General features: G+C 36.9%; 1 protein-coding gene across 1 annotated transcript; it reads left to right on the forward strand.

Annotated features, from left to right (window-relative positions):
- Positions 1-271: 271 nt before the first annotated feature.
- Positions 272-4,285, forward strand: LOC147538532 (uncharacterized). Its single transcript, XM_086642966.1, has 3 exons — positions 272-1,559; positions 2,433-2,678; positions 3,336-4,285. The coding sequence occupies exons 1-3, from the start codon at positions 272-274 to the stop codon at positions 4,283-4,285; spliced, it is 2,484 nt and encodes an 827-aa protein (XP_086499092.1).
- The last annotated feature ends 9,387 nt before the right edge of the window (positions 4,286-13,672 follow it).

Below are 13,672 nucleotides of genomic sequence, written 5' to 3' on the forward strand. Positions count from 1 at the left end.
CTTGTTTATAAAAAATATTGTTTTCCTTTTAATCTGTTTAAGATACAATATTAATTTATTTTTTTTAGAAATAAAATTATCTCTGAATCTATTTCAGAAAGACACTCTAAAGTGTATCCCTGTTTTAATACTGAATAAAGACAGGAAGATCTGATTCTTGGTTTTTCATAATACCAGAAGAACAACAATCTTAAGACAGTGAATAAATATCTTTTTGTGTTTCTGGTTGAAACAGAAAATTAATTTGTTCTGGTATTTTGATTATCAGAAAATGGCAACAACCACAGAATCCGTTGTTAAGCAAGTTGCTCCAACTCACGCTGAAAAACCAGAGAAGTTTTCTGGAGTTGACTTTAAGCGTTGGCAACAAAAGATGTTGTTCTATTTGACTACTTTAGGGTTAGTCAAGTACCTATCTGAACCGAAGCCGACTCTTGAAAGGGATGGAGATGTTCAGCATGTATCTGCCATTGAAGCATGGAAGCACTCAGACTTTCTATGTAAGAATTACATTCTTAACTCACTGGAAAATGGTTTACACAATATCTATTATGGTATAGACACGGCTAAGGAACTCTGGGAGACCTTGGCTAATAAATATAAAACTGAAACAGCAGGAGTTAAGAAATTTATAGTGGGTAGATTTCTGGATTTTAAAATGACTGATATTAAACCAGTAATGGTTCAAGTCCAGGAATTTCAACTTCTCTTACAAGAATTGAAGTCTGAGAATATGGTTGCAAACGAATCATTCCAAGTGAGCGCTATAATTGAAAAATTACCTCCATCCTGGAAGGATTTTAAGAACTACTTGAGACATAAGAACAAAGAAATGTCTCTTGAAGAAATTATCCTCAAGTTAAGAATTGAAGAGGATAGTCGTAATGCAGAAAAGAAGATAGAAAAGAATGGGTCTTCTTCTGCAAAAGTCAACATGGTTGAGGGTGAACCAAACCCCAAACAGAAAAGAAAAAGAATGAGACCAGGTAAGCCATCAAAGAAAAATAATGACCGCTTTGATGGTACTTGTCACAATTGTGGCAAAAAGGGTCATTTTGCTAGAGATTGTCGTACTAAAAACGGCAAATTCAATAAGAACAAGAAGGCTAAAAATCAGGCCTCTCTTGTGGAAGATGAAGAACTCCAGAACCTATGTGCTTTGGTTACTAGAATGGAGGAAGAAATAGAAGAAGTAACAGAAGACCTTCAGAACCTTAATATATGTAATGTAGTTTCTGAAGTCAACTTGGTTGGTGGAAATCCAAGTGATTGGTGGGTTGATACTGGAGCCACTAAACATATTTGTGGAGACAAAAACTTGTTTTCTACATATACCAAAATTCCAGAAGGAGAAACCCTCTTTATGGGAAATGCTTCTACTACTCAAGTTGCTGGAAAAGGGAAGGTAGTCCTGAAATTTACATCAGGGAAAGAAGTTACCCTCAACGATGTATTTCATGCACCAGATATTCGTAAGAATTTGGTATCTGGTTCCTTGCTTTCAAAAAATGGGTTCAAGCTAGTATTTGAGTCTAATAATTTTGTATTAAGCAAAAGTGGTATGTATGTGGGTAAGGGTTATCTATGTGGGGGGTTATTCAAGATGAATGTAATAACTGTATCTCCAAAAATTATTAATAAAGATAATGTTGCTTATGTTGTTGTTGATTCTTGTAGTATTTGGCATAAAAGACTTGGCCATGTAAATAACCATTCATTAAAGAAGTTAATGAATATGGATTTAATCCCAAGATTTGAAGTTGACACTAAAGAAAAGTGTCAAACATGTGTCGAGTCTAAATCAGCAAAGACTTCATTTCATTCCATAGAAAGAAAGACAGAACCACTAGATTTAATACATAGTGACATATGTGATTTAAAATTGGTTCAAACAAGAGGTGGAAAGAAATACTTTATTACCTTTATTGACGATTCTACTCGCTACTGTTATGTTTACTTACTTAGAAGTAAAGATGAAGCAGTAGAGAAGTTTGAACTTTATAAAAATGAAGTAGAAAATCAACTTAACAAAAAGATAAAAGCACTAAGAAGTGACAGAGGAGGAGAATATGAATCTCCCTTTAAGGAATTATGTGCCAAAAATGACATTATTCATCAAACGACAGCTCCATACACAGCTCAACAAAATGGTGTAGCCGAGCGTAAAAACAGAACCTTAAAAGAGATGATGAATGCTTTGTTACTAAGTTCTGGTTTACCATAGAATTTGTGGGGGGTGGCTTTACTCACAACAAATCATCTATTAAATAGATTGCCCCATAGAAAAGCAGGAAAAATTCCATATGAAATATGGAAAGAAAGGAAACCTTCTTTTAAATTCACAAAAGTGTGGGGGTGTCTTGCAAAGGTACTAGTCCCTCTTCCTAAAAGAGTTAAGATAGAACCAAAGACAATAGATTGTGTATATATAGGACCTGCTATGAATAGTGGTGCTTATAGATTTTTAGTACACAAATCAGATATATCAGATATTCATCCAAATACTGTTTTAGAATCAAGGGATGCTGAGTTTTTTGAACACATCTTTCCTTATAAATTAAATTTGGATAAATATTCTGAAATCAGAAAACGTGATAGGGAAGAAGATATCCAAATTCCAGAAACATCTCAAAGAGATAGAATGGATGAAAAGGAGAATGAGACTGAACCTCGAAAAAGTAAAAGGATAAAGGTAGCTAAGACTTTTGGCCCTGATTTTCACACCTATATGGTTGAAAATGAGCCTCAGACATTCACAGAAGCAATGGCTACCCCAGAAGCTCCATTCTGGAAAGAAGCTGTGAATAGTGAAATATATTCTATTATGCAAAATCATACATGGGAAATTGTAGATCTTCCACCTAGATGTAAGCCTTTAGGCTCCAAATGGATTTTCAAGAAAAAATTAAAAACAAATGGATCTATTGACAAGTACAAAGCAAGACTTGTGGCAAAAGGTTTTCGACAACGAGAAGGATTGGACTATTTCGATACCTACTCTCCGGTGAGTCGAATAACCTCTATAAGAATGTTAGTATCCTTAGCATCCTTATATAATTTGGAAATTCACCAGATGGATGTGAAAACTGCCTTTTTAAATGGACAATTAGAAGAAATATATATGAACCAACCTGAAGGGTTTGTGGTTCCTGGCCAAGAAAAGAAAGTTTGTAGATTAGTGAAATCACTATATGGGTTGAAGCAGGCCCCAAAACAATGACATGTTAAATTTGATAATACATTATTATCAAATGGATTCCAAATAAATGAACGTGACAAATGTGTCTATGTTAAGAACACAAATAAAGGGTGTGTTATTCTGTGTCTATATGTAGATGACATGCTAATTATGGGAAATAACTTAGATGTCATCAACACTACTAAGAAAATGCTTTCTAAGAATTTCGATATGAAAGATTTAGGAAAAGCAGAAGTCATCTTGGGGATCAAACTTACTAAGACCAGTAAAGGGATAAGTTTATCTCAAACTCACTATGTGGAAAAAATATTAGAAAAATTTATTAAAAATGATCTCAAGACTGTAGTAACTCCATTAGACCCAAGTATTCATCTTATGAAGAATACTGGGAATGGAGTAAGACAATTAGAATACTCAAGGATTATAGGAAGCCTTATGTATTTAATGAATTGTACTAGACCAGACATAGCTCTTTCGGTTAGTAAACTAAGCAGATTTACTAGTAATCCAAGTAGTACTCACTGGGATGCCATAACAAGGTTGTTACGGTATTTAAGGTATACAAAGGATTATGAACTCCATTATACCAAGTACCCAGAAGTACTTGAAGGATATTGTGATGCAAATTGGATATCCGATACCGATGATACAAGATCAACCAGTGGTTATGTATTTACACTGGGAGGGCCTGCCATATCTTGGAAATCTTCTAAGCAAACTTGTATTGCTAGATCAACGATGGATTCAGAATTCATTGCCTTGTATAAAGCTGCAGAAGAAGCCGAGTGGCTTAGACAGTTTTTAGAAGATATACCAATTTGGCCTAAGCCTGTGCCTGCAATCAAGATTCATTGTGACAATCAAGCTGCGATTGCTCAGGCACATAGTAAAATGTATAATGGTAAGTCTCGACACATCCGTCGAAGACATAATACCCTGAAGCAATTACTCTCTGAAGGAGTTATTACAATAGATTATGTAAAATCTAAAGAAAACCTAGCTGATCCTTTCACTAAGGGACTGCCTAGAGATCTTGTAATTGCTTCATCAAGGGGAATGGGTTTACTGCCTAAAGGAAATGAGTAAAGGCATAATGAAACCCTACCTAGAAGACTGGAGATCCCACGATCTAGGTTCAATGGGAAACTGAAGTTATATCCTGACTCGAACAAAATACTGGAAGAGAGTTTCTCTCTTTCCCATTCCTAGGATGAAATCAGTGTTGTCTGCAATGCAGAAGTTAAGCTTACAGCTTTTAATGTATCCGAAAAATTTAGAAATTTGTCTATAAGGAAGGTATAGCAGTGTACCTAAGTAGGAAACACCTATATGTGTGGGAATTGGTGTCGGTTCTATGAGAAGGTCGTATTAGGCTGACTTCTCTAATGCACACACGAAACTAGGAACGTTCATGACCGCAAAGAACACAACCGAGAACTTAAAACAAGTAAGGAATTAGCTGTGTGTTAATTATATTTGGCTTACAATTACCAGACTCAGTTCAAGACTAACAGCTCACTGTTGTCCTTGTAAACCTGATAGTTATCACTAGGGAAGGTTCAAAGCTTTAAAGCCACCTTCATCCGATGCAGCGACACTCCGCGTAAGAACTATTGTCTGTCAGCATTATAGCATAGTAAGGTCTGTCAGTTTGCTGTGATTTCGAACATGTAATAATCATTCATGTGGGGGATTGTTGGAATCGGTACCCAGCTCAAAAGTAGCTGGACCGGTTTTTGGTTAATTTGATGTATCTATATTCGTTAGAATCTCGAGCAGGATGTCTCGTTGGATTCGTCTCGTCGAGCTCTTGAATTTAGACTCAAATTTTGCCCAAATCCGATTTCGTATGAGTGAGTTATTACAAAATTCGTTTGGTATGGGTACCATTAACTCAAAACCGGGATTTTGAGTTAGTACCACATTTATGAAAGAGGAAATGGTTTATTTCCTTTTATAGAACCTTCCATATATTTATGGTATGTTCTTTAGAAAAGAAAGGTTACTCACGTGGTTTATTTCCTTTTATAGAACCTTCCATATATTTATGGTATGTTCTTTAGAATAGAAAGGTGACTCACGTGGTTTGCACCACGCAAACCACGCACGCGCACGCGCGGCGTGGGCGAATGGGCGTTTAGGGCGCATTGGGCGCTTTTGAAGCTCCCGCACGCACTTTGCACTTCGCACGTACGCATCGTCGCGAGGAGCGATTGGAGCCTTGGATTTTACGATCATAGATATGATCTGACGGTCAGGATATTTGGCGCTCTTTAGGATAGATCCGTTGATGATCTAACGGTGGGCGTTCAATGTGCGAGATCTTAATAGATCCGTTAAGATCTGACGGTCAACATGGCACCCGAAAACCAACAGACAAATATGACTGTTGGGAAGCATCCATTCTTTTCTGAGGCACCTGTCTGGAGTGTCACCAATACTTCTATAAGGTACAGCCGTTGTATCCTGGGAGACAAACATCTTACTGGTTTTAGTACTAATACCAGGGTGTTCACTGTCTTAAGGAAAGAGACAACTCGACTCGGCTTTCTCTCTCTAATCTTTTATTTAATCCTTGTTTTTAAAAAATATTGTTTTCCTTTTAATCTGTTTAAGATACAATATTAATTTTTTTATTTTTTTAGAAATAAAATTGTCTCTGAATCTATTTTAGAAAGACACTCTAAAGTGTATCCCTGTTTTAATACTTAATAAAGACAGGAAGATCAGATTCTTGGTTTTTCATAATACCAGAACAACAACAACTTTTAGGTTGTCAAGAGACATTAGCTTTGAAAGCCATTTCCCCTCATATGGTGGTACCTCCCATGTGCTAGTTAGCAAATAAAATAGTATAAACTAACAAACACAAGTGTAGGCCACAAACCAATTAATGAAATACCTCAACTAGCATTGTCTTAATAATATGGAAACTATCCATTAGTCACCAAAAGTCCAAAAAGTTTTTTTAAGATTATCAAGCAGCTCACTTGTGCCATTATCAGTAGGCTCATGACCATGAGACTTATCTTAGGTTGTACAACCAGTTGGAAGGGGTCTATCTTCAACAAGAGAGCCTCTGGAAAGAAAAATCTCGTATTGCTAACATTCGATTGGGTGATCGCAATACCAAATATTTCACTCCAAGGCGATCAATAAGAACAGAAAAAACAGATAACCTCTATTAAAAGAGAGGATGAAACCTGGTCCAGTGATGTGTCGGAGATAACCCATATCTTCTCTTCCAATCTCACCAACATCTCCTCCACTGCAAGCACCCATATCACGGAAGATCTCTTAAACCTGTTCCAACCACTGATTACTACTTCCCAGAACCACTCCCTCACGACCATCACTATTGAAGAAGAAATCAAGAGGGTCGTTTTCTCTCTTAAATGGATGCAGCCCCGGGTCCAGATGGCTACCCTCCTTTCTTCTACCAATCTAATTGGGGCACCGTTAAAACCGATGTGTTAGAGATGGTGACCAACTTCTTTCAATCTTCCTCCCCTTTCTAACCACACCCATTGCCTCATTCCGAAAACAAAATCTCCTCAAACCACAACTGACTTTAGTCCGATAAGCCTGCTTAATAATACGTACAAAATTATCACCAAAATCCTGGCTACTCGGCTCAAAAGACCGCTCCCGGATATTATATCGCCATTTCAAGCGGCATACATCCCTGGGAGACAGATCACAGACAACATCATCATCAGTCAGGAACTAGCACACTCCTTCAAAAGGCTAGAGGATCTAAAAGCTATTTCGGCCTCAAACTGGATATGTCTAAAGCTTTTGATCGTATTGAATGGCCCTTTTTAGAGCGCATCATGGCTCAAATGGGCTATGCTAATCAATGGATCCAGACAATCCACGCCTGCATCACCACCTCATCGATGGCGGTACTCATCAACTGTCGTCCTGGCCCAACATTTAATGTTAGTAATTGATTCGCCAAGGTCACCCTCTATCTCCCTTCCTCTTCACCATTTGCATGGAGGGTCGGAGTAGGCTCTTAGAAAATAGCAACAACCCCAATCACTTTGTAGGCTTCCCCATTCCCAACTCTGACATCACTATTAAACATCTGTTATTTGCAGACGATTACATCATCTTTGGTCAGAACACTCTAGAGAATGTTTACAACCTTACACAAATCCTTAACACCTTCAGTGAAGCTTCGAGCCAAATGATCAACTATGCAAAATCCACAATCATCTTCCCAAGGAATGCTCACCCCAAATTCAAGAGAATGATCATTCGCAATCTTAAAGTGCATCAATCTTCACCCTTAGACAAGTACCTGGGCATACACCTCCTCATTGGTGCTAACAGGAAACAAGTCTTCACCTCCCTTCTCGCAAAAATCCAAAACAAGCTATCCAAATGGAAAACTAATCTCCTCTGACAAGCTGGCCGCTCTGTTGTGATTTCCACAATCGCAGCGGCCATTCCCCGATACCAAATGCAATGCTTTGTCATTCCGAAAGGTATAAGCAATCACATAGAGGCCATTCAAAGGTCTTTCTGGTGGGGAAAAATAAAATCTATTCACACCATTAACTGGTCCTCCATCTGCCTCCCCCGGAAACTTGGCGGGCTAGGCTTCCGTCTTCCAACCCTCGATAATCAAGCATTTCTGAGCAAACTAGTTTGGCGTATTCTCAAAAATCCTGATAAACCTTGGGTTAAAGTCCTCAAATCTAAATACTTCCCCCAAAACACTCAAACCTTCCTCTTCGAAACCAAACCACTTTTGGCTGTGGAAATCAGTTGTTAAGCAGTTTGATTATGTCTCGAGCCTTATATTCTGGGATGTTAATAAGGGAACTGAAATTAACATTTGGCATGATTACTGGATCCCATACCACCCTCCACCACTTATTAACACTATGAACAACCCTTTGACTACAGTGTCTCAACTTATTAATAATAATGAGTGGAATATGAATGTTTTGACTCAATGTTTTACCAATGACATATGTAAAGCTATCCAAAGCATAACCTTGCAGGATCATAAGGAGGATACAGTCATATGGCCATTAACTAAATCAGGTAACTTTACAATCAGCTCTATGTATTATAGACTGAGAACAACCAGCAATATGTATGAAACGATGGAATGGAGATTTATTTGGAATATCAACACTACTCCTAGAATCAAGATACTTTTATGGAAATGTTGTACAAATAGTCTGTCAATCAGGGACAAAGTCGGTAAATACATAAGTAACTATTATACGTGTCCATACTGCGACAACACAGAAACGATTACTCAGGTTTTACTTCAATGCTGTTATGCTAAATCCATCTTGTTCCATTTTTATGTTATAACAGATAATATAACCAATGTTAGAGACTGGATTCTCCAATGGAACGATATGGAAACGAAAATATTTGATTTATATGCTAGAATTATGTGGTTATTTGGAAAGCTAGATGTGAAAAATGATTTTCCTTGCAGGAACAACTTCCAATGCAGATTATTATTAGAATAAAAGGCATGACAACCATCAGTGCCCCCAAAACTAACGAAGTGAGAAAGGCAAAACAAAGTTATTGGACGCCACCAGCAACACCGTACCTCAAAATCAATGTAGATGCATCTTTCACCTCCCTCATTGAACCTGCAGGTATTGGTTGTATAATGTTTGATGACCAAGCCAGCTTTGTAGTGGCCATACAGACTCCACTATAGGGCAAAATCCAGAGGAGTGCGAATGTCGAGCGATCTTATATGCAATGCAATGGGCAAGTGAATTATGTATCCCATATATTCAGATTGAAAGTGATAACCAAACGTGATAATCAAAATCTCATCAAACATCTCCAACAACTCCAATGCAACCATCCAATGGCAATCGGAGAAAAACATGGACGAAATCTGCGCTCTCAGGACAAGTTTGAGGGTATTATCTTCACGTATACGGCCAGACAGAACAATAGTCAAGCAGACTTCCTAGCTAAGTGGGGCAGGCAAAACCAGCGTCATCGTTCTTGGCACTCTTTCCAAGAGTTTGCGAATTTTTGTAGTTCTCTTGTTCCCTGATTGTTACTTTCTCTGAACAAAAAAAAATTATCACAAAATGTATAATATTAAATATAATGAGATAATAATATAGCCTAATAATAAACTTACTTCAACCAATTTTTCATCAATTTACAAAATTTGGCCAAAACTCCCTAAAAATTTCGCATTTGGTTGAAAATGATCAGTCAATTTTATTTAGTCTTCAGCTCCTTGAGTACTTTTTTAGTTTGCAACACCTTGCGACAGTTTTTCCACGCCTTGCGACAACTTTGGAGCACCTTACAACAACTTTACAACAGTTTTGGAGCGCCTTGCAACAGTTTTGTAACGTTTTGCAACGCTTTGCAACCCCTTGCAGCACCTTTACAAAATATATTGAGTTTTTAATCAAATAAAATACAAATATTTGGGGTTTTAACAAAAAAAAATATAAATTAATTTTTGGGGTTTTAACAAAAAAAAGATATAACTTGCCTTTTTAACTAAAAAAATTTAAAATTGGGGTCTTCGGCCCAACTCCTGTTACACAAAAGCCCAAGATATTTTGAAATGCCACTAAATATGCTATTTTATCATATTAATAAAAATATCATTTTTAGCATATTATAACAATAAATATAGTCAACACTTGGTTGTCTAAGTGGTTTGTAGTGTTGACATAAACTCCAAAACTCTTGAGGTCTTGGATTCTCAGAGGAGGTGGAGTCCATGGTTATAAAATGGGTTATTTTCCAAATGGCCCCCAACTTTGCAACCAGCTTCCTGCCTAGCCCCTACTTTAGCAAAATACCCATATGGCCCCCTTTTTCAGATTCCGTTATAACACTGTTAACTAGTCATCATTTCTCTCTCTCCTCCATCTCATTTCTTCTCTCTACCACCTCATCTTCTCCGACGAAGGTCGTCGGCCGGCCAATTTTCCGGCCGGCGATCTTCAAACATAAAATAAAAAAAACATATACTCTCTCCTCTCTCTAAAAAAAAATTCTCTCTCATTTCTTTCTCTCTCTAGATCTGGTTCTTCAATAACCAGATTTGTCGAACAAACCTTCTTTGTTTCAGTCCTTCTTGAAGGAAGGTCCCGAACAGTCTGTTCGGCAGATCTGGTTCTTGAGGAACTAGATTTAGAGAGAGAAAGAAATGAGAGAGAAAAAAATAATTTTCTTATGTTTGAAGAACTAGAGAAAGAAATGAGAGAAAGAGGAGAGAGAAATTGATTATTTTTTTTATGTTTGAAGGTCGTCAGGTGGCAGAGAGAAGAGATGCGATGGGGGAGAGAGAGATGATGACTAGTTAACTGTGTTATAACAGAATTTGAAAAAGGGGGCCATATGGGTATTTTGCTAAAGTAAGGGGCTAGGCAGGAATCTGGTCACAAAGTTGGGGGCCATTTGAGAAATAACCATTATAAAATTTGGGTTATTAAAGGTATAAATAATGTATAAGTTCGTCGGACTTTAGGTCTTTTTCATGTTGTTGGGTTTTAGGCCTCTCTCATTACTGGTGTGACTTAGGTAGTTATCGTACTTATCACATCTTCATAATGTATCAATGTCTCGTAAAGACTAACGTAGATCGTAATCGATTTCTCAAAAGAAACTAACAATAAATATATTATAATAATAGTAATTAATAGTATGAAGAACAATAATAGTATTATTAATAGTTATAATCCACTCTATTTTGATTTGATTAATAGGTAATAATAGTATAATGTCTTTTCATAACAACAAAAAAAAAATAATAAACTTAAAAAGATATCTACTTTCATATCTTGTATATGGAATCAATATAGTGAACAACCACAACAAGACATGCCATCTAATCCGTCCAATATTTTCAAATATTCTGAAGAGTTAATTCCTATATGGCCCCCTACTTTGTGACCAGCTTTAAATATGGCCCCTAAAATTCTGTAATTGTCCTAACTACCCTTCCTTTAAATCCCTTTTCAAAATTAAAAATAAAAATAAAATCTTAATTCCACCTCATTTCCCTCTCCACCACACATTTCTCTCCATGTCAACTCTCTCCACATCACCTCTCTTTCCAACTCACCTCTCTCTCTCCAACTCACCCCTCTCTCTCTCTCCAACTCACCTTCATCTTCTCCGATTGAAGTCGCCGGCCGGAAAATTTCTCTCATCTCTCTCTCTCTAAAAACTCCGGCGAAGGGACCCCCTTCGCCGAATTGTTAAAGAGAGATGAGAGAAAAAAAAAAAAATTGGAGGTCGCCGGCCGGAAAATTTTCCGGCTGGCAACTTCAGTCGGAGAAGATGAAGGTGATTTGGAAAGAGAGGCGATGTGGAGAGAGAGAGTTGACATGGAGAGAGATGTATGGTGGAGAGGGAAATGAGGTGGAATTAAGATTTTATTTTTAATTTTGAAAAATGATTTAAAGGAAGGGTAGTTAGGGCATTAACTTAAAAATAGGGGGATATAATTGAATTTACAGAAATTTGGGGTCATATTTGAAGCTGGTCACAAAGTAGGGGGCCATATAAGAATTAACTCTATTCTGAAAGATCTTAGGAGGTGTTAACAATTACAACCGTAATAGGCTACCCTCCCACCTCACTCTCTTGTCTATCTTGTCTATCGTATTAGTATAAGACAATAATTTGTAATTTTACACCTTTCAGGTATGTGAACTTTCAGATACAAGGGAGTAAGGTGGGAGGGAATTTATCATTTTTGTAACAAATATCTGCCATTTGCAAAGAAGATAACAAATATCTGCCCCTTTTTATAAATGAATTTTCTGATAATCTACCCACTTCCCTTTAGATTAGGTAGGTTGATGGTGGAGAGTAAAATAATTTATAAACAAATCTATTAGTGGGGTTTCTCTTTTTCAGTCAAATTTCATGTCCCATTCCAAGTTTTGGAATTCTCCAATAAATGCTTCACTAACAAGGGACACACCAAACGCGGTATCGATCCAGAAGGATGGAGATAGATAGTGACAGATGGAGGGTGGTCAGTTGTAGCCAGTGAACAGCCCTACCCTAATACCCATTGCCCATACTAGTCTCAATCTCGAACTCCCCCATCCCTCCCCATTAATCTTCCTTTTTAAGATCATCCATCTAACCAATATCAGTCAAACAGACATGAACTTCTTTTGTCTTATTTGAATTTAGTTATTAATTACTTTCTGATTGGGAGGTCATCTGTTGTAATTCGTGTTGGAAATATACAAGATAGAATAATAGAGCAGATTGCCTCCTTCATCAAAAAAAAAAAAATATAGCAGATTGCCTCAACAAAAAAAACTGATAAAATTTAATTAGTTGTGTAGTGGTATGGAGTCTTGGACGTGATTCGGAACAATCTCAGCGCAAATTGTTTTGTTCTGTCACTTCCCAAAGATTGTAAATCAGACCTGATTTACAGTTTATGTTTCTGAACTTTTCAATTAGAAATAAATAATATAAGATTCATGCAAATTTTTACTTATGAATATTTATTGTTTATATAGAGAGTTATCTGGTGCCATAAGTAATTTAAAGGCAAAATTTTTTATTAGGGTAACAGGATGAAATCTCACAAAACCAAGATAAGAATTGGAGTCTTTATAAAAAACAGATAAAAATTGGAGTACAAACCAACGCGATTTTAGCTCAAATATGAGAGTAAAATGTCAAAGCTTATGGTGGTATTTGAGCCAATGACTACTTGCGGGCAAGACCAAGAGTTGCACCACTTTGCTAGTTCTACTTTTTGTTACTAGAATGTTTAGTTTATATTTAATACTTGGCTTTCGACCCTTGACAATAACTAAAGTTTTCCCCCACTCTGACTCCTACGTTTAAATTCTCTTACATTTTTTTTGTTGAGAATCCGATTACGATCAACGTAAGTCGTAACAAGACAGTGATACATCGAGACGATGTGATAAGCACAATAACTGTCGAAATACTACTGAGCCTAAAGCCCGACGAATTAAATGACCTATAGCCTGACGAATGAAATGACCTAAAACCTACATAAACTACTTTATTTATACCCAAGTTCAATATTCCTGGATTTACACTTCCATCGGATCGAACCTGGGACCAATGTATTGCAGAGTATATGCACTGACCAACTGAGCTACCAACGGTTGGCGAAATTCTCTCACATTTAGTAGTACCGGTGGAGCCAAGGTGGGGTAATCCCTCGCTGCAGCCAGGAGGTACTATTTTGATCCGTGTATAATATAGTTGATATAGGTAGCTTAGGTGAATTGGTTCCAAGTTGGATCCCACATGAAGTCTGAACTTCAAATCCCATGTTTGTCAATTTGGTGTTTTTGTTTAAGTTTTGAGTTAATTCTCTATTAGACCCTTATATTAGGTATATTTTCACTTTTGGACCAAATTCTTTTCAATCTCTTTTTTTCTTTTAAGTCAGGTTTTTCTTTTTCTAACCCTTCTTTTCGCTAAGTTCGGTTTTAA

Source organism: Eschscholzia californica, unplaced genomic scaffold (genome assembly GCF_041429995.1).
Source record: "Eschscholzia californica isolate CP2 unplaced genomic scaffold, dmEscCali1.0.p SCAF_5, whole genome shotgun sequence".
NCBI classification, from domain to species: Eukaryota; Viridiplantae; Streptophyta; class Magnoliopsida; order Ranunculales; family Papaveraceae; genus Eschscholzia; species Eschscholzia californica.

Coding starts and splice junctions, on each gene's coding strand:
- LOC147538532 (XM_086642966.1), top strand. CDS start 272: ATGGCAACAACCACAGAATCCGTTGTTAAGCAAGTTGCTCCAACTCAC. Junction 1,560..2,432: donor TTTTGTATTAAGCAAAAGTG/GTATGTATGTGG, acceptor GTGTATATATAG/GACCTGCTATGAATAGTGGT. Junction 2,679..3,335: donor TGAGACTGAACCTCGAAAAA/GTAAAAGGATAA, acceptor GTCTATATGTAG/ATGACATGCTAATTATGGGA.